Source organism: Strix uralensis, chromosome 1 (assembly GCF_047716275.1).
Source record: "Strix uralensis isolate ZFMK-TIS-50842 chromosome 1, bStrUra1, whole genome shotgun sequence".
NCBI classification, from domain to species: domain Eukaryota; kingdom Metazoa; phylum Chordata; class Aves; order Strigiformes; family Strigidae; genus Strix; species Strix uralensis.
In genome coordinates this window covers 165,101,391-165,128,589 of record NC_133972.1, presented here as the reverse complement: position 1 = coordinate 165,128,589, position 27,199 = coordinate 165,101,391, and the positions used below count along the sequence as shown (strand labels likewise).

Genomic DNA, 27,199 nt, shown 5'->3' with positions numbered 1-27,199 from the left:
TTGCTTTGGCACAAACGGTGATTGAGCATATTAAAAAACTGACACTTCTATTCAAAACATATATCTATATTTATATAGATATGTTTCTTTCATTTAGTCATAGGATCCATCTGATGTCCTCTAGGCAGCTGCTATGTTTATTACAAGTCAAAACTAATTTGTCAACTCTTTATTTCAAACATCCTTTTTTAACATCTGCTTCTAAGAGGTAAATATTGTTCATGTCTTTGCTGTTTCTCAACAGCAGTATAATCTCCCTAATTTGTATTTCATTCTACATCCACATGTAAGTTGTAAGTTAAAAAAGATAAAGTAATGGGAAAATTTTCCTTGTAAACTGATGATATGACAGCACAGATCTCAAATAATTTCATTGACTTGCATGCTATTATAATGCAGCAAGAGCAGATCTGCAATAGGATGTGTACTTAGACTGAAAAGAAAGAAAAATAATGGGGAATTGCAAGCATGGAGGCCCACTTCTCCATCATCACTTTAACCTCCACTGGAAAACAAACTCTTTTACTTGACTTATGGGAGACCAGTCCTCAGGTGCTATCAGTGGTGAGAGCTTAAAGAAAGCCACTGGAAAAGAAAAATTCTGCTTGAAGTATATTTAAGCTCTTATTTCACAAACAATCCTGCAGAAGGAAAACGAAAGGTTTGTTTTTAAAAAAGTTAACATTTTAAGCAGTTTTGATACATTTTTTTCTCAGTATGACATTTCTAATGCTCACCTGTCCTGCAATGCTTAGAAAATGGCACTTTCATTCAGTATTTCCTTAGGTGTTAGTCCCAACCTGTAAACACAGACAATACAAGCACAAAATCCTTCCCATAAAGTGGACTGAATCTTCCCTCTGTTGACTAAATCTGGCTGGTTTTTAGCACTACACTGGAGTAAAGTTTTTTAAAACTTTCAGTACTGTTTTACTTGTTCTGGTTCATCCACCTCTAACAGCTGGATAGTTACTGGTCAAAAACTTTCTTGCTTGTGTTCATAGTGTCAGGGCACTGTAGGTGTGCTCATAGGAGGATGGGAAATGCACCAGAATGCAAAGGGATGATGTGAATTAAGGAAAGATGAATTACAGCGTCCTCTTCATTATAGACAAGAACAATGTCTTGTGGGACAATGTGGGAAATGTCCCTTCCCTCCTTGTTTGTTTGTGCAACAGGTTTGTCCCAATAGCCTTAGTGTTACACCATAGTCTACAGATGGTCATGAAAAAAATGATGTGTGAACTGTTTTGCTGCAGAAAGTACCTATTTCCTCCATGTTATCTTATATTAATAGCACTTTATCCCTTCTTCCTGCCCATTTAGGAAAGAAAACAAATCAAACTCATATCTAAATCGGAGTCTCATAAAGCTATTTCAGAAGCCTTTTCCCTCTGCTCTCCCCATCCCTAACCTTTCAGCCTGGAATTACACTTCCTTCTAGTCATTAACATTTTACAACTGCTTACATGACCTTCTACATCAGCATCTTGAGCTGCTCCCTGCAGCGTTGCTGAGCAAGTAGACAGTATATGTCCATGGACCTCCCATCTCACACTGCCGTTTTCATTGGCTGCAACTCCCTTTCTGCTCAGACCAGTGGCAGCTTCAAGTCAGAGGTAACTTCTCCTATGTAAAATCTTGTGCCCTCACATTTAGCCATCACACTTTCAGGCAGTGCTGCCATCTGTCTAATACTTATTTCTTTTATCTGTAAGTACTTCTCAGGCCAGACTTTACAGTTATTCAGCAGGCAGAACAGCCAGTATCCATAGCTGAGAGCCTGATCAAGAAGTGTTACATTAACTTTGTTCAGTGAGAATTGTGTTAATACTCTGTGCCTCAAACCATAGAGAAGTGAGAAACCATATGAACAATAAACTATATTTCTTCTTCCTGCATTAGTAATAGGACTACCATGCCATGGAATCATAAATCATTTAGGGTGACTTGAATAGATCTGAAATGTCGTGCTGGACTTCTGTTTAAACAGTTAGGGTTTTTTGGGGGGGTTTAATTGCAAATCAATTTCAGACAGCAGATTTATGCTAGCAATTAAAGTACTGGTTTGCTTCTTTTAATGTTTCAAAAGGTAAAAAAAAAAAAAAAAATTCTAGAATCAGCATCCCCAGAACTACCATGGGAGCTAGCACACAATGGTTTAAACACTGGTATATCACAGCAATTTAAGCTATTAGTGCATCTTCCCACTGCTCTCTTATCTCATTGCGCTGTGTCCTTCTTGGTGATAGAATAAATGCAGATTCCACAGCAAGTAGTAGCAGTCACATTTGCGAATGGGTGATCTCCCTGAGGCAGTATGTATATTTCCACATGAATTTTGTAATACATTTTTCAGAGGATTTGTGCAGGATCCCCACCTGGTATATTTTATAGATTCTTTACGCAAGTGGACTAGTCACTACTAACCCATATTTTGCTCATTAGCACGTGATATCTCATTTAGAGACCAATTCACTCTCAATTTTGCTAAAGGTTATTTGCACAAATAGGATGTAGGCAGATAGAGCAAAAGACTCATCACATGAGAGTACTTCCAATGGTAACATGAAAATTCACTAAGGGTTTCCCAATATGTAATAGCTCATAAGGAAAATCTGACACTACTTTAGATGATTTTCCATAATTAAAAGATATCATCATGATGCTCTACCTTAATAGCAGTAACTTGGAAATATCAGTACCATGTATTTTTATACAGGATAAAACATAATAACAGGGTAGGGAATTTTACATGCTAGTAGGGTTTTTGTTAAGGAAAGTTTCCAACATAAAGATTTGTATAAAGATATTCGAACTCTTCCTGCATATTTGAATTGGGATTATAAATCAGACTGGGCTTAAAGGTCTACATATCTTCTCCAAGGTCAGCACAATGAGAATATCTAAAGAGCTTTGAATTTCACAGTACAGGTTTTCTTATGTCAAATATTAGACGTCAATATCTGAGTTTCTCTGTTTCAGAATTTCCAATGGGTGAGATAAATAGAAATTAAATGAATAAGAACAAAATTTTGTCCTTTCTGCATGTTGTATCCTTGCAGACATAGGCCTATCTCTTTCCTTCAACCCAGAAACTTCCAGTGGCAAGAAGGTCTGCAAGAAACACTGTGGGTAAACTCTGTTTCAGCATCTTCCTTTTCTGTCATTGGTCAGCAACTGGATCTATGTCTACTTCTTGGTCTTCTCAGGAGTTTATCCATCTCTTCTCCTGCCTTGGGCTTCCTGATACATCTTCTTCTGTCCCTCCCCTGTACTGCAGAAGCTTTTCCAATGCCACAAACACCATTGCTCTGAAGAAAAAAATCCCATGGTCTCCCTTTTCATTCATAAGGCCCTGTCTGAGTCAAAGAGCAGCTGTGAGGATAAGATCAAAAACATTCCTCCCCAGTGCACAAACACTTTCTCTAGGTGAACATGTAAAGCCTGGTGTATTACTGGTACTCCCCTTTCAGAGAACCCTGGGAAAAGAGAGGAGAGGTGGGGAATAAGCAGCATTACTTGGCAGAGGAAACTTGATCTTTCTTATGCAATCTCAATTTCAGCTAGCTGGCTGGGCTAGCCAGTAGATAAACAATGCCCCCCCAACAGCGCAGGCAAATGGCTCAAGTTCCATGGGAAGCAGGGTGAGCTTTTGCCACACCATGAGCAAGTCATGCAGTGCAAGGCAGGTCTGTGGGATGGTGCAGTTAAGGTTTTCATTGCAGAGTAGGTCATCTTATGATTCTTCCTACCACTCTATGCAGCTCTAGTTGGCTACATACCTCTCCATACTTACTGGAAGTGCCTTGAGGCTTAGTCTATCCTTCAATTACTTCTCCAAGTCATTAAGGGGCAGACTGCTACAGAAGTGCTACATTTATCATTGGTATTTGTGCTGCCTCAGAGATGCTAACAATTTCTCATCACAATATTGTTACTGATTAGACCACAGCATTCATCCTTTTGACATAAAGCTCGACACAGCAGGCAATTCCATGTTTGTGTTTCATTCAATTAATTTGCTATAATTTCCCTAAGGACCAGTTGGGATTTCACATTATATTTTAAGGAATGTACCTTTCTTTTTTCCTTTGGTTCTTTTTGTACCACAACCAAAAATGCCCTGGTGCATTATTTAAGCGGATTGATGCAGTTCTGTTTTCCCACTCATGAAATCAGGGTCAGTGCGTCTGTGCTTCCAGCAGCAAAATGAGTTGCCTGTGAGCACCATCAAAAGTGATGTCAACTGTTCTGCCAACAGCAGACACAGGGTATTATCACAGCAGAGGAGTCAAAAATGAGGGACACCAACAAATAAACCCCTTCTCATGCTCATAACAAATGGAAGCAGGGAAGAGAGAAGCCGTTTTCCCATTTCAGGAGCTTGAGACTGTTTTGACCAGATGTTTATAACTGAGATGAAGTCCTTACTGAAGGTCCATGTAGTGAATATAGTCTAAGTCTAGACAGGATCTTCCTTCAAGAACAGATTATCTATAAAACACAGTTCATAACTGAACTCTCTCAATGTATGTTCCTGATACATTTCTCAATCGGTTTTAATTTTTCTCTGTTATATTGCTCTCTAGGCATTTATATCTACATTTTGCCTTATTTCCAGATTGCTGGAGAAAGATTCTGATATCTGATATCTCTTTGACTCTGGTTTCCTTTTGTTCTGCACATGTAACTCTTAGCTCCTTCAAAACTGCAAGAGATTAAATAAAACGGAGTTATTGTTCAGAGGAAAAATGACTTGGGCAGGCATCTGTGGGATTTTTTTATTAGGTGAAGATAATTTATTGGCATCAGTATAGGATAAAGAGATTTACAAAAATATGTCTATGGACCAATCTTCATCTGCTGTAAACAATTGGAGTTTAACTGAATTAGCAGTGATAAATACCAGCTAAGGATTTGCATAATGTTTCCACTTTAACTGATCCACCGTGATTCACCGATGTATCTGTTACTCCTTTTCTTGGTAACTCACATAAAAGGGGAACCTGCTAGCATTTTCAGTAGTTTGATGTGCTAGAGAAAAATACTTTTGCAATAAATCATAATAATAATGCACATCAAAAGGTCTTTTACATAATGATACCTTCATTTTCTCCTCGGAGAATGCCCATATCGCCAAGTTTCTGCACAGCCTCCGGATAAGTTAGGATACAAAGATCATGACCCACATTCCAAATAGTCACAGAATGTCCCAAAGTATATACTTCTCTTAAAAAAAGTAAAAAAGAAGCCAGAATGGCCTCAATTTGGGAAGAATGAAGACACCTCTGTGATGTCATGCATGCAGAGTCGCAGCTAACTTCAGTGTTTGTCTTCAGGTGAGGAAACTCATGGTTCCTCTGATTAAGCTATTAAGTATTTAGTATTCTACTCAGCAGCACAAGTCCCTACTATCTACCTGGGGATTTTTAAAGCAAATAATTTTGAAAAAGAGGCAACCAAGTAAAACAACTTTGTATTGCAAATTACAGAGTTTTGCTCTCTTGGATAAAGTGTTTTACCAGCTTATTAATGATTTATTTGATGCGTTTCATTTCAAGTGTTTTGATTTATTAGCTCTTCCTTCTAATTTCCCTAAAGTCTTCTATATACATCAGTCTTTATGAAACTACTGCATGGGTTAACAGCTAATTTATTCTTCTTCTTTTTTTTTTTTTCCATTCTAGTATTCTCAAATGCGGGATGAAGTATTCAAATCAAACTTGGTGTGTGCATTTATTGTTCTTGTATTTATTACCGCTATCCAAAGCTTACTTCCTTCTTCCAGGTAAATACAGAAATATATCTCTATATATCTGAAGGCGTTCTTGGGGAAAGAGTGGGATAACATTTCAAGGATTGACATGGGATGAGCCAATAAAATCTGCTTGTTCCTCAAAAGTGTTTGGAAATATTTTTTCACTTTTTTTTTCCCAATATTAACTACTTTCATGTCACATTATCTGCAGCTACATGTTTTCATGTGAGACAGCAACATCTACTGACATTATGTTGTTATGTTTTTAAACAGAATCCTCACTGAGACAAGTAGGAACTTTGGGTTTAAAAAGTTTGACATGATATGGCCTGCTGCTTCCGGTGTTGAAGTAAAAAATGATCCAGACTTATAACAGTGCCTCTTTGCTAAGTGACTGGTAATCACTTTGGGAATCAGTGATTGTTCTGGTTTTGTTTCTTACGTGATACATAAGAAAATTGTACTGTTGTGCTTTGTTGCTGATGATACGTATTACCCAGCTGGTGAAAGCAATCTTGTGCCATTAAGAAGCAAGGAGGTGATGGGGGAGATCTTTTCCCACTTCTGCTTTTATATGGGGCTGACCAAGCAACAACTTCCTATCAAGGTGACAAAAATGTGGAATAGCTGAGACCTCTGTGTCCACATGTTTCACACAGTCAAACCCATCAATTGGCATTTTTGTCTACTATTTAATAGTGAGAATACAAGAGTGTGTACAAGGACTAAGGTCAGTTTTGTAGCATCATAGCAGACCAGCAGAACACGTCCCAGATCCCATTTGGTCTTTGACAGAGCACGTGCTGAAATGGAAATGCCCAGCTGAACATAATTCATAGGTGTTTTCTAACACTCAGATGAAACTTAATTTATGGCTGCCTGTAGAATAACCTAGAAAATACAGTATTTATATAAGAAATAAGACACTTATTCTGTTACAGTAATGCAGCAATATTTCTTGGATCATCTCTGGAAGACCTAATTCACCATGTTTATGTCTAAGACTATCAAAATAGTGGTTAGATGCAGGCAGGCAACTGCACTCCGCAGCAGTGGTGTCCCATGTATTTTGTAGTTCTCAGCTGGGGAAGTACCCAGAGTAGTACGTGACCTTCTGCTGTTCTTTATGTGTTGTATTGCTCCAATACTATTAAGTTCGGGGGGTTTTTTAAAGTTCTTTTCCCAATACACATTCAAAATTCTCCACTTCTGGTAGCTGTTATTTTTATTTTTTTCTCAGTATGTACAAGAAGATTTATGGATCTTATTAATAGAACCTGTTTTCCAAAAAGATTTCTGTTGCTATATCAATCACTGTTATGTTAGAAAAAAAAATGACTTTTTTTCTACTGCACAGATTCATCTTTGTTAATTCTCACGAGACTGTCTAGTGTCATTGGAATTAGGGGAGAAGGAGTCACATAACCACATTGCCTTCAGCTGTCTCACTTCCTGGTTTCCCATCTTGCACAGTAGTCTTGTGTTTTTCCCTGCACTTCAAAAATGCTTTGTGGACTTTTTTGTCACTGAATGTTGAAGAGGCTGTAAATATAAATAGATTCAAATAAAGATTAGATAAATTCTTACAAGATCAGCAGGGAAGATATTTAGGGAAAGGATATTTAGTACTACCCCTTTTATGAGAGAAGATTTGGGGCCACATGTGTGCTTTATGACAGTTCTTATGTTCCTTCAGGAGATGAAGATCACTGTCAAGGTTTAAGAAGGCAAATTTTGGTCTTATTTTGTCAAGTTCTGATACTCTGCTTCAAGGAATGTGTTTCAGTCTTAAAAAAGCATGCCTATTAAATGAGCAGAGGTCAGCAGATGAGCAACCCTAAAATAACAGGATGAGGGGCTTTGAGTGGGAAAGTTTCAGTATGCTTAAACACGTTGAATGAGGAAATAATCTGGAAGTTCAGATTTCCTAAGTTCCAGTTCTAAAAACAATTCGAGGTATGAGCAAATTAACTATCACAAAGTTAAGCAGGAGTTGGATTCAGAGAGTCTTGGAGATAACTGCATGCTCATCTGTTATACTTCTAGTAGATACCAGAGAAGTAAACTACTACAGTGGAAGAGCATGGACATCATTTCCATGGAACAACTAACGAACTATGATTCACACTCCTTATGGTAACTTACCCATTTCCCAACAACACAGTTAAGTGTCTTTCAATGAATGCTTCAGAGATCTGTTGAACAAGGATGGAATTTTATATTTGCTTAAGTGCATGTTTTAAATATTTTTCTGAGCTGAGTCTTTTGGGGATTTCTGGAAATTTGGTGAAAGAAAACATTATTTAAATCATCATAAAACATATCCTACTAAGGATCTTTAGGGAGTTTCCCAGATAGGTTGCCTCAGTCTGTGTGTTAAAGAAGGGAATCATCTTTCTATTAATGCATCTATCATGTATGGGAGTTTCAGAATTTTATCTCAGTTTATATCTGTCTCATGAAGGATAAATATTTGACCCATTCATACCTTTCCCTGACTGGGCAGGCACATCACTGAATTTAAAAATCTTTGCAATAGTTTTCATTCTTTGAAATATTGAGTTGGGGAAACTACTCTAAGTGACATAAATTAATGCCATATTTCTGCTGTAATTATCCTCTATGAAGCCATTAAGTTACATTGACAACCTTGCAGTGATTCATCTTCTCCATCTGAGAGGCCCAGGAGTTTGATTCATTTCCTGAAATGAACTTTCTATATGCTCACATGGGCAATAGATCATACTAGAGTAGACTGCTGAATTACTCTTATTTCTGTCAGTTTTTCGCTGGGTTATTCTTGTGAGGGAAGAAAAACAGGTTTAAAACTGTTCTTCATTTAAACATCTGCATCTAAATTTTCCTTCAGACACAACTCTTGATTTGTGACTATACACAAGGAAGAGGGAAGGCAAAAGCTCCATTTCAAACTTCACTTGATCTTGACAGTTAGGGAACCCCTAGAAAGAAAAGCATTTGGTCTTGAATTTCTTCTTGAATGAAGAGGGGATCCAACCCAAGTGTCCTAGTTCTGGGAGAAGTTAACGGACAGAAGGATATTATGGCTGTTTGTTCCTACTCCTCTGAACTCGGCTATGTCTTCTGCTGTACTGGATACTGTCAGCATGCTGACAACAAAATCTTAGCACAGATACTGGATTGATCCTCTCAGAAGTCACAGGTGTGTGGACTTCAGTTTTGGTTTTATGTCAAGCAGTCTTAGACGAGAGACAAACACATCAATGTTCAACCGAAGAGCTACAGTGGAAGAATTTTTGTTGCCTATATATTTATGTTGTGGTTTAGCCTCTGCTGGGGTCTGAGACCACGCGGCCGCTGCCCCTCCCCCACAAAGGGAGTGAAATACAAAACCCCAAGACTGAAATAAGGAAAGGTTTAATACAACAATGCAATAGCAACACAACCAACAACAGCAATAACAATAACAGTAATAGTGATAGCAATGAACAGAGCAAAATAGCTACCAAATACAGCAGTTTGAAGCACGATGTACAAAACCACGAGTGCACCGCGCTCCCGCGCCAGGAAAATGTGACCTGCCAGGATGTGACGTCCGTCCGCATGGTATCTGAATAACCCGGCTAGAGCTCCCCCCCCCTGCTGGGGAAACTTAACCCTATCCTGGTTAAACCAGGACAATTTATTATGAACAAATGCAAGGCCATGGTTTCTCAGGCACCTCATCAGGTTATGCTGTATGTTGGATTGATACCCCAGGCTTAGGTCCCTAGATACTCCCTTTATAGTACCTAAATTCAATAGTACTAGGTTTTACATGTAGAGTTTGGCAGTCCAAAATAAGAACTCATGTACAGTGTCCTTAGGTCTGAACTTTGGAGGCTTGACCCTAATCTTTTTGAAAGCATTAATTTAGTTTCATTTAGAGCTGGGTCTGCAGAATTGATAGACTACATCTGCATATATAGACTGTCTATATATATCAGAGACATAGATAGAAACTATCAGTTCCAAAGAGGATCTCAGTCATTTGGCTTTGGAAAGCAAGAAGACTATTGCAGAATGCTGCTGTAGTGTGGGCAACAAGGAATTAATCTTACATAACTATCTATCATTTTCTAAACCCTGGGTTCAAAGTATAGCCAATGGAGAATGGGTCAATCAGTGGATCTGAATAAATCTAAGACTGCTGAGCAGTAAGATAAATTGTATCCTAAACTACACAGCTCTCTTGATGAGCCCTGCTGACTCCCTTGACTACTTCTCCATGAACATATTGTCCAGATTTTCCCTGGCTTTATTGACTGTCTCTCCCTTGGCTTTCTGTGTATTTTCACAGACAGAAGATGCTCTCAAGACATTGTTGTATTGTGTTTCTACTTGGTAGCCTTGGGAATTTCAGGAAGTCCTGAGACTCTTCCCACAAAACTTTTAGTCTCACAGGATGAAATATGTGGCTCCTCTGCTCCAGTCTTTGTTTCCTCATTATTCACTCTTTTCTTCATAATACAGTTTGTTTTTACTGGCTACATTGTTCTTTCTTTCAAAAGCAAGCTTTAACTTCTGGGTGAGGCCACTGGAGAGGATGGGACTTTTTTTGGGAAGCTCCACCGTGTCCTGTATTCAAGACACACACAGAACTCTGACAAAGTTTGTTGGAGTGAAATGCTGACCCAAGTGTAAGACAACATGTCATACAAGTGGTACATCATCAGAACAGTGTCAAAGCTAATATTACCACATGGAAGATCTCAAAGGAAGTTAATGTGTAATTCATCTTATGTAAGTTCATTAGGAAACAGAACTTCCATTTTGATATTTTTCAACATTTTATTTCAAAATATTTTGTAATATAATTTGGTACTACAAAAAAGCTCCAAACATCTTTTGCATATATATATTACTTATAGCAGTTCAGACACATTCCCAAAGAAAAACTCTCTGCTAACTACAGCCTCATCTTCTGTTTGTTATCTGTTTAATCCATTGTCTTTTCTGGACTCTTACACTGCAAGTCTCATTAATTTTGAGGTTCTGAGATTAGGAGCTGTACATATAAGCCACAGCTGCATTACTGTAAATTATTCTGAGGCTTGCATGCTGTTTTCAAAATCTTATACCTTGATCACACTTCTGTGTTAGCTTGATTAATTTTAGTAGGTAATAGACAAAAAAGTTTGAAGTAAAATGCATGTTATTCTGTCCTGATACTTTAAGGGAGTTATTGGCCCAGAAAGACTGCTTGGATGATCAGAAAGGAATAATGTTTATGCAAATATTGCATTTAAAACAACATCAAATGTAATGTATATGAATCTCTATCATCATCACAGCTGAATTAGGACATTAAAAATGAGAACATTGTTGTAAAAGATATTTAAAATTAAGCAGGCTAAAGCATACAGGAGTACAGTTCTGCACTTAAATCTTTCAGACTAAAAGACAACTTTATCTCATATGTTATTTCTGGATTTTCCCTCAACATGACCAACATTTCCCTGCATATACCCTGACTTATGCTTACTTTTTTCAAAAAAGAATATCCTTTTGAACATAAACATTTTCATTTCTCTTGTTTTCTCAAGGTATTTTCTACAAACATCAGTACTGTGAGGAAGATGTACTCACAGTTTTCACATAAACTAGCCAGTGCATCTTTTGTTCTCCTTGGGACAAATATTTTGGACTCTATCCATCTGCTGCAAACATGGCCAGAACTAAGAAATGCCAGTTCCTGCCCAGACTGATTCTCAAGCATTTTCTTCTATGTCCATGTATCCTCTCCTACAGTTCAGTGTAGTTTCCTCTTCCCATTAGTTACATACCTATAAGATTATGGTGAAATTTTTTAGAGTGAAAGTTTTATTTAATAGGCTCAAACCACAGATTTGAATTCAGATCTGTGTGAATTTAGAATTTGCTCTTCTAAAGCCAAATTTAAATAGCCTGAAATCAAGGGGAATGTGAGGTAGGTTGAAATACAGTCCATTTAGATTCAGGGAGTGGATATGTCTGACCTACCAAAAAATGAGGAAATAAAATCTATGTTAATATTTCCACTTCTATTTCCACCTTGCACCCTTAAATTTGTCTTGCCAACGAGAAGGATAGGTGACGTGTAGCAAAATCTGAAACTTCATGTTTTTAATAAGACAAAACATACATATTTTTACAGAAGGCTTAATAACCAGAGTCAACTTACCTACATTCAGCCACCTCAAAGTGCAGAAGTCTTCCTGGAGCACCTTGATAGTCCACTTTCAAAGATTTTTTTTCTGTGAGACATTATGATTAAATCACTGCAGTGTACTGGCACGTATACATCTATGTTACTGGAAATTTTAATGTCTTAATTCAAAACCTCAAGTTTAATCACTCTCCTTATAGCAAAAAGGCAAAGGAAAACAGAGTGTAGAAGGGAGAGCTTTGCAGGAGCAGTGGGGTTACTTTTAATTTGCATGGGTTTGATCTTTGGGAAAAGCGACACAGAAGGACAATGACTGGCACAAATCAGGACAAAAAAATCTTGACTTATGAAGTGTTGAGAGCTTTCTTCTCAGCGAAGTAAAATGATTTACTGCTTTTTCCAACCATGTCAGTTACTTGATTGACTTCAGGTCCCAGATTTAAACAAGAAAAGGAATAAAATTAGAAAAATATAATGGAAGTTGAACCAGGAGATATTATGGGGTTTAATGGTCTATTCAAAAGATTTGAAGTGTCTATTCTGTGTACACACTTAACAATGCTTGATTAAGGATCACATTTGCAAGGACAATGTTTATAGAGTATGCCAAAGAACATGTTTTATTTAAATATGTTTGGATCATAGAAAACTTTTTCATATGCTCTATATTTTAAAGTACTTCCATGAAAACAGAATATCAATCCTTTTGCATTTTTAGAAACCAATGAGATTCTTAGCTGCAGTTGACCCACTAAGAATTAGGAGGGGAATCTTGCATTTCTCTAATTATTATATCCTGGTTTATATCCAGAAAAGAGGCTGCACTATTGAATTCACTTTAGAGTCTATGACCCTCAGTATAGCATGAGTTTAAGACAACAGTGTTGTGCTGCATACAAAATAACACTACTAAACTGCCCCCAAACTAGTGTACTAGAGTGGGAACCAGCTCATACATAAGTGGCATCAGGACCCTACAGGTTGACTAGATTTGTTCTGAAAGAAACTTAAGGGACAACCGAGACACAAAAGAAAGAACATTCCTGCCACTGAGACTCTATATAGACAGAGAGAGGCAGTGGCAATTATTTCCTTGGCTTGTTTCTTCAACAGCATTTTCTCAGCAAGAAACCATGTGAAGTAATGGCAGACCTATGGAACATGAGCAAATCTTTGCTTTCTCTGGGTTTTTTCCTAGACTAATTGACTCAGATTTATGACAACTGATTTTTCCTAGTCTTAACTGTTTACACATTTATTTTTATTAACAGTGGTATTGTGTTGAGGTTTAATGATAGGTTCTCTTTTTTTTTTCTTCCCAGGGTGATACCAATGGTCATTCAGTTTTCTATTCTGATTATGCTGCACTCCGCTCTTGTGCTAATCACTACGGCAGAAGATTACAAATGTTTACCCTTAATGCTGCGGAAAACTTGCTGCTGGATTAATGAGACCTACCTGGCCAGGAATGTCATTATATTTGCATCCATTCTGATTAACTTTCTTGGAGCCATCATCAATATTGTAAGCTTATAGGGAACTAGGGAATATTATACAGGAAAAGATGATTTATGAATTATTAAGCTTGCTGCAGGACTTGCTAACTAATGTGTTTATAAGACAGCTATAATTTAAACATAAAAGGGAAAGTACCACTGCTTCAGGAAATTCAATCTGTTGCTTAAGCTATGTATTTCTAAATATCTAATTATTTCTCCCTTATGAGAATCATCTATTTTTAAAACCCTTTTGCTACTTTCTGTTCAATATATCTATACTTTGAGGACCATTTGTAATTTTCTGACATGCTGATATACTTTTTTAAAGAATGTCAGTGCAAGTAATGCTTATAGATGTTAAATTCCTCATCTCACAGTTCTCCCATTAATTAGATTACTAAAAAAATGAGGAGTGTAAACAAACACAGACAATACATTTAAAGAAAGGATGGAGCAGGTCAAGCTGAGACAGTAACCACAGCATGTAAGAAGTTAAAAATTGAAAATTCTACACATACCTTGCCTTGCTCATTTAGTGCTTTGACAAACCCCTTTTGTCCAGATTCACCTTAGCTGAAGTACCAAACCATGGGCATTGTCACTCTCACTTTCTTTATAGTCAGTGCAGACCAACAGGCATCTGCAAGGATTTCTGTTGATCATACTGGTCCCAATAAAGAGATTTTTCTCTCTCCACTATCCACATAAGTTTAGTCTGATTTGACTCCTAATTTACACATCTCCACTAAGACTCTAAGGTGTGACAAATCTAGAGCAATGTTCATCAGTATATCTGTGAGGAAAGGCATGTACCAAGCTTTGCTTAGCAGCTGTAGTTAGATAAAAATATTGGTAATTGAATGCTGTGGGGCTGGCTCTATACAGTGTCACAGGGTAAGAGAGTGGGGTCTTATATGCAAATAAATTAGAGCTCTGATTATCCTGATGTCTTCAGAAATATGAGACAGGTTTGCCTGAATTAGGCAGATTATCATGTCAGACAACCTGGCAGGTGTTGAAGCCTGAGCCAAGAAGAAGGCAAATATCTCACCAATAGATTAAAAGTAACATTTTCATCACTCTTTCCTCTTGTAAGGTACCTTTTGACTATGGATGTAGCAGTGCTTTTTCATCTGAACTTTATTCTTTGTAAATATTTATTTCCTTCTAGATGAGACCAGGAAAGCATTTAGTGACAGTAATAACAATAGCAACTATAACAACACAACAACAACAATAATTATCCTGCAATAATAATAATAATTATGATTATATCATTAAAGTATGCTGAAGTCTGATACTTCAAGGATTTGCTTCATCTTCTGCTATCAGATACAAGATTTTATTACATTCTATTGCTGTCATCCTTCCATGACTGAATTCCAGTTGCCAATATGCAAGGACTCAACATATGTCTGGGTTTTTTAGTGATACCATGCAGTCACTGATAAGACAGTTAGTTGGAGAAAGAAGAATGTAGTCACTGATTACTCTCCTTACAGAGAAAATATAAATATGGTAAATGACAGGAAGTTCAATAAGGCTGAAAACTTCCTGAACATAAGTACAGAGGTACATTATATTATATATCACTAAGGAGTGTTGTAAAATTTAGAGTTTTTTAAATCATGTTTCAGAATATCTATCAGGAAAGATTTTGGTAGAATTAATCTTGCTCTTGAAACAAGATGATCTCTAATGGGCTATCAATATCCAATTTGTTATAGATATGAAAATAACAGGATTTTCCCCTGACTTCTTGTGGATTATTTTTTAGAATTGTGTCCACTGCAATCTTGTGGGATGGCTAATCCAAAAACAGTTAAAAGAAACTCTTTTTACTGTCATACCAGTGGGTTTCTATAAAGCAATAAACAGTTATATTTATTATCATATATTTAGAATGTCAGTGGCTTGAGTCACTGTGTCCTGACCTCTACAGGAAATCGCAACATTCATATAACATCATTATTTCATATGTCAAAATTCTGCTATAATAATAGTTTGCTCAGGAGGCACCTGCATGCATTTAAGAACAGGTAATGCAGCTCAGCCTTGCAGCTATATGTGTCCACTGAGTTCAAATGCACCCAGCTGGAGGAAACTAATACTCAGATGCTTTCTAACAAGAGCTGTAAGTCTCTGGTTGCACCAGGGCAGCAAATGAGCCTTGTGGTTCTTTATATCAAGTGCATTCTTATTGTTATCAAATTAGAATAAATTTTCTGATCCTGAAGGTCTTTTTAAAAGACACCCAGAGTGGTTCTCACGGCACTGTGCCCTGCAGACAGGTACTGTACACCTCATAAACTTTCAGAAGGTACCAATAATTATCTGTTGTCACGGACGACTGCACAGATAACCTAGATAATGTTGCTGCATTGCAGAGATGACTGAATTGCTGAAAGAACAAACAAGAGAGTTTCAAGTTCAAAATTCATTAGAATTTAATTATAAGAAATAAGGCCTCATTAAACAAACTCTCTAACTCTGTTGGAAAGAAAGACAGGGGAACTAGCTTGTACATACCAGGTTGATGAAATGACCTAGTATAAACATCCAGATTGGATTAATATATGTAACAGGAGACTCCATCTGCTTTAATGTCAAAACATGAAACCATTAACAATTTTTTTTCTGTGTTCTAAGACCAGGATATATTGCAACTCAACACTGCTATTTTGTTTGTATTTAATACACTTGTTTTGAAGGACCATTAAAATAAATGCAGGTCATAACAGAAAAAGGCAGTCTTACATTTTCAAAACCATTATATTGTGAATTATTTTTTATTCCCTTCCATTCTAGGCATCACAGTTGCAGTTCTGGGACCACATTTGTTTTGGCACAAGCCAATTCTGCATGATGCCATGGGATTTTAAACCACATTTAGAAGGATAACACTGTCCATAGCAACATACAGCAAAAAAAATCCTGCTTGCAAACAAGTGCACATATGCAATCTGATTTTATGCTCCCAATTTAATAATTTTCTCTATAGTTTATAGCAAAGTGTAAACATTTTGAGACAGTAATTCTTAAGAGTCCAACATCAGTCCCCTGAAACTCCTAGAGAAGCTCATCTTTCCCCTTTGGCAACAAGAGAGCATAGGAAGGCTACTCAGATGCTGAACGTCTGTAACATGAATAGCTCCCCCCTTTCCATTTCATCTCCACAGTATGTCTTCCTACTGCCTATTTAGTCCTTGGTGCCAGTTAGGGAGCTGGCATGGAGAGCAGCAGGTCAGCCAGTTCCATCCCTGAACCCAACCAGTCACCACACAAGCACTTAATCACCAGTGTACAATATAGCCCTGTTTTTGTTTTCTTTCTTCACAGCTGTGGTGTGATTTTGACAAACCAGTAACCCTGAAGAACCAGACGTTCAATTCATCTGCATCTTTTACAGACATCTGTTCCTATCCTGAGGTATTTCTGAGGGTACTTTTGAATCTGAGGCATGAATTCACAAAGGTTACATGGCAACCACTACCTGGAATCAGTGACCTGTGTACTGGTGGTGGAGTCAGGTGCCTCAACAACACTGTGAAGCTGAACCTTTGCATATATCCATATGCTGATAGAAAAAGCAGAGGCGGGTTACAGAAGGATTTAGTCTTATGGTCTAATGGGGCATTACAACCAAGTTTCAACCTCTGAACTTCATACAGAACCTTTATGCTGGAAATACATCTAGCAGTGATTCAGTAACCTAGTGCAATAAAATACGCTATTTAACACATATGAAGCTAATGGAGACTAATACTTCTTCAACAGGAAAACCATCAGTCACTTACTGTAGTTACTTTAAATTTGTTTTTGGAACAAAAAAAAATCCTCTCTATGATGAGGATCAAGCAACAAAATCAATGGGTTGGTCATGTGCAGGTAAAAGAGGTATGTTGCCTAGAAATTCATATGGCAGTGTCATGATACTGCCAGGAGCATGCTGCAAATGCAGGGAAGCAGAATTTTCTACAGAGGAACTGTACTAAAGAAAAACTGTACTCAGAAGAATGAAGGCTATCTCTCCTAAAGCTGTATGATAGGAGTTAATTTAAACTACATCTGGACTGTGGGTGTTGATGTTGCTATTTTAAATCTGAACAGCTCATGACCATGATTGTCTCTCTATATCCAGTATCAGCCGCATGGGTTGCATTTGACAGATGACTAATCATTGAGAAAAATGAGATCACAAAGAGATTAGAAAATGAGATATGAATAAAACTTCCAGGCATCACATTTTAAGAAAGTAGTGTAACTAAGCTAACCCTGCAATATTAAAAATATTTTTTTTTTACAAATATATTAAAAAACACACAAACCTGTGGCTTTATCCTCTCTTCAATTAGTGTGAGAAAAGGATTAAAGCAGGAATATGATTCTCCCATCCTGATTAATGTGGGTCTTGTGGAAATTCAGAATCCAAAGGAAAATAAATTATTTTCTCTAATGAAAAGTTGACTTTTCATTAGCAAACTACTACATGCTGCATCTGTCTCTTTTCTCTTTTAACTATACAGGATGCCCTTTCCTTTCTCATACAATGAAAATTCTATAAAGGCACAGAGGAAGATTTCCGCTAGCATGGAGGTTCCATGCAAAATAGAGAATTTGTAATTTCCCATTCTATTCTAGCAAAACCCTTACTTTCGAAGTGTCCTGCACCCTAAGAAGACTGAGAACTGAAATCCAGAGCAATTTTTTTTATACTTCTGATCAATTGATCATTTATATAGATATTTATGGAGTTAATATGTAGTCACTGATCACCAAAAGTAACCAGTGCTGTTTTCTATTCAGTATTTTGTCTTCACTGGTGTGCTGGCAATGGTGACTTGTGCAGTCTTTCTTCGTCTCAACTCTGTCCTGAAGCTGGCAGTACTTCTCATCATGATTGCGATCTATTCTCTTCTGACTGAGACCATTTATGCTTCCCTTTTTCTGCAATATGACAACTTTAACCACAATGGAGAGTAAGTGTTCACACCCCCCTTTAGGAACTGTTTTTTAATAAGGTCAAGTCTTGCTAGAGTTTGCGCACATTGTATAGCACCATATTTAAGTAAGGAGTGATGGTTGCAAGAGGCAATGACTAATCCAGAAAGATTTATACTGTGATTCTTTCTTAAGTCTTTTTATTAAAATGTTCATTTCATGAGGACATTTAAATATTGAGCAGGGTTTTTTGTGTGCCGTTTATGTCTTCCATAGTCTATCCATGTTGCTAAAAATATGTATTACAGTGCATATAGATTGGTTGCTTCTATTCTTGAAAACTGTAGAGATACTGTTTGAAACTCTTCTCAATTTAAGAAAACAGGAGTGAACAATTGATTTTTTAGGGACAGGGTTTTAACTGAATAAAATCTAAACTATAACGTGTTGCTGTGAAAGATATAAGAAATACAGGGATGACTGAGTTTTGTAGGAGTGCATTTGAAGGATAAACTCCTCCTCCCAGGCTTCCTTCCCAGCAAGAGTAGTTGACGAGGAGGACAGAAGAGTCACAGTAATTTGCAGTCAGAGATGAACTAAGCATTGCAATAACTGAATTTTGAGCAACAGTGATTTAGCTCATTCAGAAAAACACTTCTTCAATCTTTGATACTTGACCAATGTAGTATTACAGATGGTTGTTCTTGTAAGTGCGTGCCAGATGAAGATCCTCAGAATGACAGAAAAGCATGGATTTGCAGTACAATTAGTTCTCACAACAGCCACACCTTTATACATAGTAAGACTCTGCATCTTTCCTTGCTAGCTTCCTATGGTAGCAAGGTACTAAAAATCTGGTATGCAATTCCATTTCTTAATGCTAGTTATCCTCCTAAAATAACTAATGATATGACAGGTAGCATATTCACTGCAGACCCCAGTAAACATGGCAAATGGTAGTAAGCAATATTTTGGCTAAGCATCTAGAAGTAGAAATCATGATCATTGTGTTTAATTTTTGTCCCTAATCAAGCACGGCAAAGAAAGATTCTCTCTTGTGTGAAAATCTTAGAGAATTCAGAGTAGTTTCTACTCCCTGTGTCAATGAAACTCTCTAGTGACTTTTATCACAGAAGAGTAAGAAAAAGTCAGGAATATTCTCTAGAGTAGCCAGCAGCCCAGGACATAGGGAACTCAGCTGAGATGCTCCACGCTCAGGACAAGGATCTGAACTTCAGCTCTGACATTAGGGAGCATGAGGTTCAAGGCTGTGTGTCCAGAAATGTATCTGTTTGCTTAGCTATACCAATTAGTTGAATGAAGATTTTGCAACTCCCTACAAAATTCATCTAGCTATATATTTGTGGCTATAGGTACATTGCCACAATATGCAATAACAGATGAGTTCATAACTAAGACCTCTGAGGCTGTTGCCTTTAGCCAGCGTACAAGGGGTCCTTCTGTAATGAATGTAATTAGGAGGTTGTATTTCAGACAACTTCAAAATGGGAAACATTTGGATTCCAAAATATTTGCAGATGACAAAGATGTTTCCTGCCTGTCTTTGGCTCTATACTGATGACTCATTTCCTCACAGTATATTCTTCATTAGCCCCACAATGTCAGTTCAGTTAGCTCTCTCACAAGGAAGTTTCCTTTTGGTTTATTCTTCATCAGGCTCTGCTCTTTCTCTCTCTAATTTCTCTGTCGTAAGGATCCTCCTCTGACAAATATCACCTGATTTTTTTTTTTTTTTTTTAAGATTACTACAGAAAATGGATTCAGGGTCTGGACTCTGCTTTATTCTTAGATCTCAAGGTAGACAGAGGAGTGTCCCAAAGTCTCTTCCAACTTCCACTCCTTGTTTACTCCTTTATTAACTTTTTTCCACAACTTCAAGCTTTAAACACCTCTTAACCTCATCTTTCCTCATCTCCCTTCAAAAAAATAATTGCCAAGTATCCATGTTCGATTCACCTCCAAATTTAGTTCTTTCTCCCTTTTCTTTTACTATAAGATTGGCCCTACAAGTTCCCCAACCTCTTTATTTATATATTTTCCCCTGGGAAACATGCCTTTTTTAAAAACCCTGATATTACAGAGATACTCAATCTCTCCAGTTTTTTCATCTTTTCACATAACTGTAATTTCTCCTCATATTTGAAACCCCCTTCATAACTGTAATTTCTCCTTCATATTTGAAATCCCCTTTAACTGTTCTGGATCCCTTTCACCTGTGCTCCACACATAGCATCTCAGCGATTTCATACAGCAGATTTCATACAGCAGATTTCATACAGCCAGTACCTTCCTGGCTCATCTTTGCTTCCCTATTGTCTGCAAGTTTCCTTTTCTTCCCCTGTCATTTCTTCTCTGCACTCCTCTTTGTAGCTCAGTAAAACTAGTCCTAATTACTGTTTGTCATTTGTCCCCTTTGATCCACACCTCCTTCCTTCACCCACTTGTCACCTTTTTCAGACCTTTCTCACAATGTGGGGATGTTTAACTTTCAGCACCTGCCTTGGGGTTCATCTTTTATGTCTAGGGCCTATTCACCTTCACAGTCTGGAAGTTTCCCTTTCCCAGCTCCAGCCTCAACCTTTCCCCATCCAGGTCCCACCTCCTGTACTCTGCAAGGGCTGTGGTGTTCATGGTTGTTTACCAGGCTTCCAGGAAAAGAGAGTGAGTGACACAAAATTGCATATCAGATTTGGAAGAGAAAGATCATCTTCTGTGTAGCTACTGTAGGCTGCAATTTAGTTATTTAATACATTTGTCTCCAAACAGTGAGCCATGCAATTACACTCCTGTTCTCTTGAACTAATTATTGCTAAGTTAAATTTTCAAATGCAGGGGATTTTTTAAAGAACAACAAAAAGTACCAGGGTTCATTATGAAATGAAACTTCTGAACAATTACAACACTGACAAATCAATAACTGTATTTTACTTTGGATTTTTTTTTCCAGCACAGACTTCCTGGGTACAAAGGAGGCATCTTTACTACTGATGGCAATGTTCCTTTTAGCTGTATTTTATCACGGTCAACAGGTAATGCAAACATTTGTTTTAACCATTCCCTATATCACTTGCAATTACAGGATGTGACAATAATTATTTTCAAAATACCAACTGCCTTTTTATCCACTTGAGCATATGACCTTTAACAATTTAATAAACCATATGCAGAATCTGATTAAAGAAAGCCCACATCTGACACTGCTTAGCATTCTTAAAGAACATGTGCTATATTATATTCAGCAATACACAAGTTATATTACATTGTGTAGTAGAAATTAAAGGAACAAACAGGACTTCATTTATCTTAGGTACATGTACAATTCCAGTGGCATCTGACTGCTTCAGTGCACTCGAGTGGGCATAAAACCAAATTAGGAAAGGGAATAACAAACAGTAAATAATAAAACTCACATGAAATGGCTTAGTAGGTTCATAGAGGAAAAAACAACAGATTTGAGGAAACGAGGAAAATTTGCGGTAAGCACCAACACTAATTTCTTTGGGTCATGGACCACTTGCAAGAATTCTTTCACCTGGACTTAGTTCATAACGAGGATTTAAGGGTCTCAGAGCTTTAGGATTGATACCCTCGAGAGGTAAATGAGAAACTGGGTATTTCAAGATTCTATACACAGTGCACAGGGAAAGTGAAGTACGACAATGAAGATTTAAAACAACAAATGCATTGAAGAAAAGGCACATAAAGCAGGGTGTTTTCTCCACAGTGTTTCTGGTTGTCAACCTCTAGGCTGCTGCATGTCAAACATTTTGACTTCAGGCAGTTTCTGGTCACATAAAGGCAAATGGGACCACTGCATTAAAAGAAGCAGCAACCACAATTGCCTTTAAACATTGTTCTGCGTGTTCAACTTGCTTAAAGATTTTTCCCCTCAAGAGCACTAGGTTCATTAATACCAGCATTTCTCAATCATCATAATTTGAGTGAGGCAATAAGAGAGGAACGTTGCTGTGATTAATAACACAGTATCATACACTGTATTACAATATTACAATAACTTTATAAGTTGTGCAAGTACCTACAGGCTCCATTCCTTCCACAGGAGAGCAAAAAGGAGGCAACACCTAGACATTCTAGTAATTTTCTTCCTTCCTATCTTCTTTCTGAGGAAATGAGGAATGAGTGAGTAGGAAAGCAAGGGACGAAACGCGCTTTATACCCAGATTTAAGTTTGACGGGAAACAATCCACTCTGACATTTATTTATCAAGACATAAAGCCCATTTAGGAAAAATACGCAACAAATAAGAACTGAATATCCCAGATTTGTAATAAGCCTTATAATATTCCCAACGATTTTTAACGTAAGCAAAGATACAAATCTAAGGGTTGGGAATCATCTAAAATGAGAGTAAGTACTAAGAAAGAAAACACTAACGGAGTCTAAGTAAAGCAAGTATGAGGCAGAATCCAGGCAATGCTCTTCAGGATCACAATTCTGAGTGTAAATATCTGTCTTCTACAAAAGCTTGATCTGGGGTGTTTAAGAGTATTTTCCAGCCCAGAGGTCTGTTAGTACAGCACAGTCTTTTTCCATCCTATTAATATTCCTGTTCCATAAAACAGGGTGGCTGCATTCAAGCTACCCTTGGAAATTGTCCCTGAGACGTGTTAACTCCTGCATGTTCTCCCAAATCATTCACAGGACCACTCTGTCAATTTAGCAATATCCAATGGCAGTGCCCAAGAACATTTTCTTGTATTGTTTAATTTCCTCCAGCACAGATTAGCTTCTCACAAACTGCAAAAGTATTCTGAAGTAAAATAGCTTAAAACTGGCCTCATTCTAGGTGGATTTACAAAAAAGATTACTTTTGTAGCATTAAATTTATGGGTCTTTTATTTCTGAACAACTAACTACTGTTCTCTACCCATTGTGATTTAAAGTTAATCCCCACTTTTGCATCCAAAATTTTAAGTTAGATTCAAGAAAAAGTTGTGTGAGACTGTCTAATTAGACTCAGAGCTTTCTTAAAATCTTACCTGTACTTCAGCCAATAAATCTCGAGGTGTCTTGTGCTAAACCCATAATTAAAAGTCATTGTGTTACTGTTACATGACATCAGGTTAAATAGGCTAATTCCCTATTAGAAATTCAATTTCATCTAGAAGCACATCTTTTTAACATGAGTAATATATATCTTACAGCAGTGTTTCTGCAAACTAAACTTGAGAAAAAGCTCATGAAAGAGGTTTTGCAGACAATTCTGAGGTTAGACTTATTCTGTTGCAAAATGTGTTCATTTATCTCTTTATCTTTTTAACAAGTAGAATATTTTGTATGAACATAAGCTATCACTTAAAATCTTATCAAAATACAATACTATATACAGTCTTCTTTATTAGAAATGCATTTCTAGTAAAAACACACAATATAAATAGCTTATTAACCCTGAGTGAAACCTTCTGCCATGGTTTTAAAAGGGAAGGTCTTAACAATTGCAAAGAGGGAATAAAACTACCCACAGCAGACTCAGTCCCTCCTCTCCCTCCACTCAATTAACTCTAAAAAGACACCTTACAAAACAGAGGCCAAAATCTGTTCTGGTTTCTTTTAGATTGTAGATCTGAGTGTACACCTTGCCTACGCCAGATGAGTGTTCTGATGTAGGCAAGTGTTGACTGAGTGACTGGTTTGCTTTTCTGCTTCTGGGGCTCTTTAGTACAAAGACTTGCACTTTGACAGTGCAGGCACAGATGGCTATGAACCTAATAACATTCTGGGTGTCAGGGCTGTGGCTTGGCTCTACAGAGCCTTGTGGGAAGAGAGGAGAGACTGACATCTCTACACAGCAATTTATCTGCAACAAACATGCCCCTCTGAACCTTCTTCATGCTTGGGAAAAAGGGAAGGAATCAGGAAACATGAAGAGGAGATTTTTCCAACTGAAAAAGAGAGGAAGAGACATACTTAATTCTGGTATTACACTTCAGGTCTCTTCATTATCCTTTCTATATTCAGATTTTAATGTGACAAAGAAAGGATATTTGTTTGTTTTATCTGGAGTTAGACTGTTTCTGGTGGTTGAAAGTGTCCCTTTGGGATGTAAATCCTCTTTTCTCATTCTCTAAGGAAGAATATACTGTACCACAAACACTGATCCTTACCTTGTGCTTTCCTTGTCTGTGACAGTTGTCTGCAGAGTGTTTGGGTTGTACAGCATTTAGAAGACATAGGTAGTGTTAAACTTTGTGTGTAATACATCTTCTCTATTTTCTTCACTCATTATTAGAATTAGGGGCATCTCATAGAGCTACATATCAGGGCAAGAAAACATGGACATTTCCAGATTTATGTTGCAGACAGTCATTTTTATTGACACCACTGTGCCCAGGAACATTTCATTACACAATCAAAAAATAAATCCAAAACTCAACCCTATAATTTTGTTAGTTTTAACATATATGAGAACATAGCAAAGCATCTTCTTAAAATTTTCCATTTTCAGATCTCATATGTGGCACACCCTTTTATTTCTGAATTAACGGTGTCATCTCAGTTGTCCAATGATGATGCAAGAAAAATATTTCATGTTACAATGTGATTATAAATAACCAAAATGATGTTATCTAAAAAGTAAAGATTAGCTACTGCTATTCTAAGCTAGGATTAGAGATGTGAAATTTTCCTCTACAGAAGCATAAAAAATCAACTGTGAAAAACTGTACTACCTGTTTTTGCAAAGCTCTTATTGTAGTAGCATTAAATATCTGAAGCATCAGAGAACTCATAATTTACCAGCAGCTTCTGCTCCACGCCAATCTGCAAAATACCTTTAGAACTCCTTGCAAAATTATAGTCAATGTTGCCTTCTCAGTCAGCTGGTAGAGATAAAAGTCAGTTATCATCTGGTATGGGCTCTCTCTTCTAGCACAAAATGAGGGGTGAAGGAAACTGAAAAATGTTGGAAAAAAAGATTTTAAAATACTTTTTCCTGACAGTTTTTTTTTGTGCAGTTAATTTAGGGAATTAGTAGTCACAAGATTGGAGATCAAAACATTAGAACTAGAAAAGAGATTAATTGCTTATAAAGGTAGCAATAGCATCCAGAGGGCAAGTAAATCACTGCTAAATTGCATACAAGCTTTGGAAGTTTATACCAAGCCAGGCTCCCTTTTAGCTTTTAGGAAGGAAAGCTCCCTGGAGTACAGTCAACCTATAAGTCCCCTTGCAAGGTGCTTTGCATTTTCTTCTGACAGTTTGCCATTGACCACTGCTGGTAATGAAAAATGTCAGCAAGATGAGTCACTAAACAATGCGTGAACCCCCTCTTAGTCACTCCCACCCACTGCAGGCTTGCACTTTATCTCAGTTTGGTACGTGAATTATATCCCAACCACTTCCTTAATCCCAGCACCTTTTGGCAAACCATTTGATGTCTCTCCCAATTTTAAAAGTCATCTATTTGCTGGTATAATATGCTTCTCTGCTTGGTGTTTGATTATTATCTCTTGTTAGAGCATCTCAAGCCTCCCAAATATGTTTTCTCTTTCAGTTTACTGCACACGGATATATTTCCATCATTTTCAATAAAGCTGTAGTTTAATAAATCATCCCTTGTGCAAGCTACAGTATCACCTGCCTTAAAACGTGCTTAAAACCCTCCTTCAGTGTTATGCACCTAAAAGTTCTGGCAGTGTTGGTCCTGCCCATGTGCTGACACACATATACCTCTCAGGCAAGCAGCATGATGTTTCGACATGTTCCCTGCTTCAGCTAGCAGACTGTCGTCATTTATGTATATAAGAATACGCATTTTTATATATGTATATAAAAATACATAATACATATATATACACACATATAAACTGTGCTGTGCAGGAAAGTTCCTTTTGTTCTGTACACATACCTCACTGAAAACCATTTAAGTTCAATTCGTAGCTGAGGTGAGGGTATCAGGCACTGCCACTGTGCACATAGTAAATTCTGATTGCAGACTCTGGATCCATGACATATCAGGGACAGAGTATTTGATGGGTTATCAAATAGCATGTCTTTCACTATCTTTTAAAATACTTAAATTGTAAATAAGTGCATACCCCAACAGTAAAAATACCTCATTTTTGGTGCCACAGATTTGAAAGTCCTCTTTGGGAGTGTGTTGGGCTGTTATATCTAGTTTTGCTGAAAGATGTTCATCCTTGAAAAGTAAACTACCTGTCTCTGCAAAGTGTTTAGAATGACCCTTGTGCTATTTTCTCATGAAAACCATTTCATTTGAAAACACATATGAAAAGGGGAACATATTTATTTCATACCAATACCAATATCTTCCAATACCTTGTCTTCTGTCTGACTCCATTATCCAATTAATAAAGAGTTGTTTAAAAGGAAAATAATTTTATGGCATTTTCTAGCCCCTGACCATAGCAGTAATATGACAAATATTATTTTACCCAAGATTCCTCTGAGACACTTACCATACACAAGGAAGAGAAATAATCTCTTTTTCTGGCAATGAAATCAAATTCTTTCAGAGTCAAAGATCTTCAGAAGCACTGATAGCAGTTACATGGCAGGAGCAGCCTGCCAGGATGACAATACAAATTCTACTCTTATCTTGTCAGGTTTTATTTTTGCCTTTTTTTTTCTTTCTGGAACTGCAGCTTGAATACACAGCAAGGCTGGATTTTCTGTGGCGTGTTCAAGCAAAAGAAGAAATCAATGAAATGAAGGAGCTAAGGGAGCACAATGAAAATATGTTACGAAATATTTTACCCAGTCACGTTGCCCGTCACTTCCTGGAGAAGGATCGGGATAATGAAGTATGTATCAGTTTTATTTTTGATACTT

The 27,199-nt window shown here is 37.2% G+C and overlaps 1 protein-coding gene across 2 annotated transcripts in view; it reads left to right on the top strand.

The window, feature by feature from the left end:
• Positions 1-27,199, top strand: part of ADCY8 (adenylate cyclase 8) — a 138,297-nt gene that overhangs the window by 95,888 nt on the left and 15,210 nt on the right. For both annotated transcript variants that reach the window (XM_074888012.1, XM_074888005.1), the window contains 6 exons: positions 5,691-5,791; positions 13,250-13,451; positions 16,766-16,855; positions 18,233-18,405; positions 21,336-21,417; positions 27,013-27,171. In XM_074888012.1, the coding sequence (XP_074744113.1) occupies positions 5,691-5,791; positions 13,250-13,451; positions 16,766-16,855; positions 18,233-18,405; positions 21,336-21,417; positions 27,013-27,171 (807 nt within the window). The remainder of the gene's footprint in view (positions 1-5,690; positions 5,792-13,249; positions 13,452-16,765; positions 16,856-18,232; positions 18,406-21,335; positions 21,418-27,012; positions 27,172-27,199) is intronic.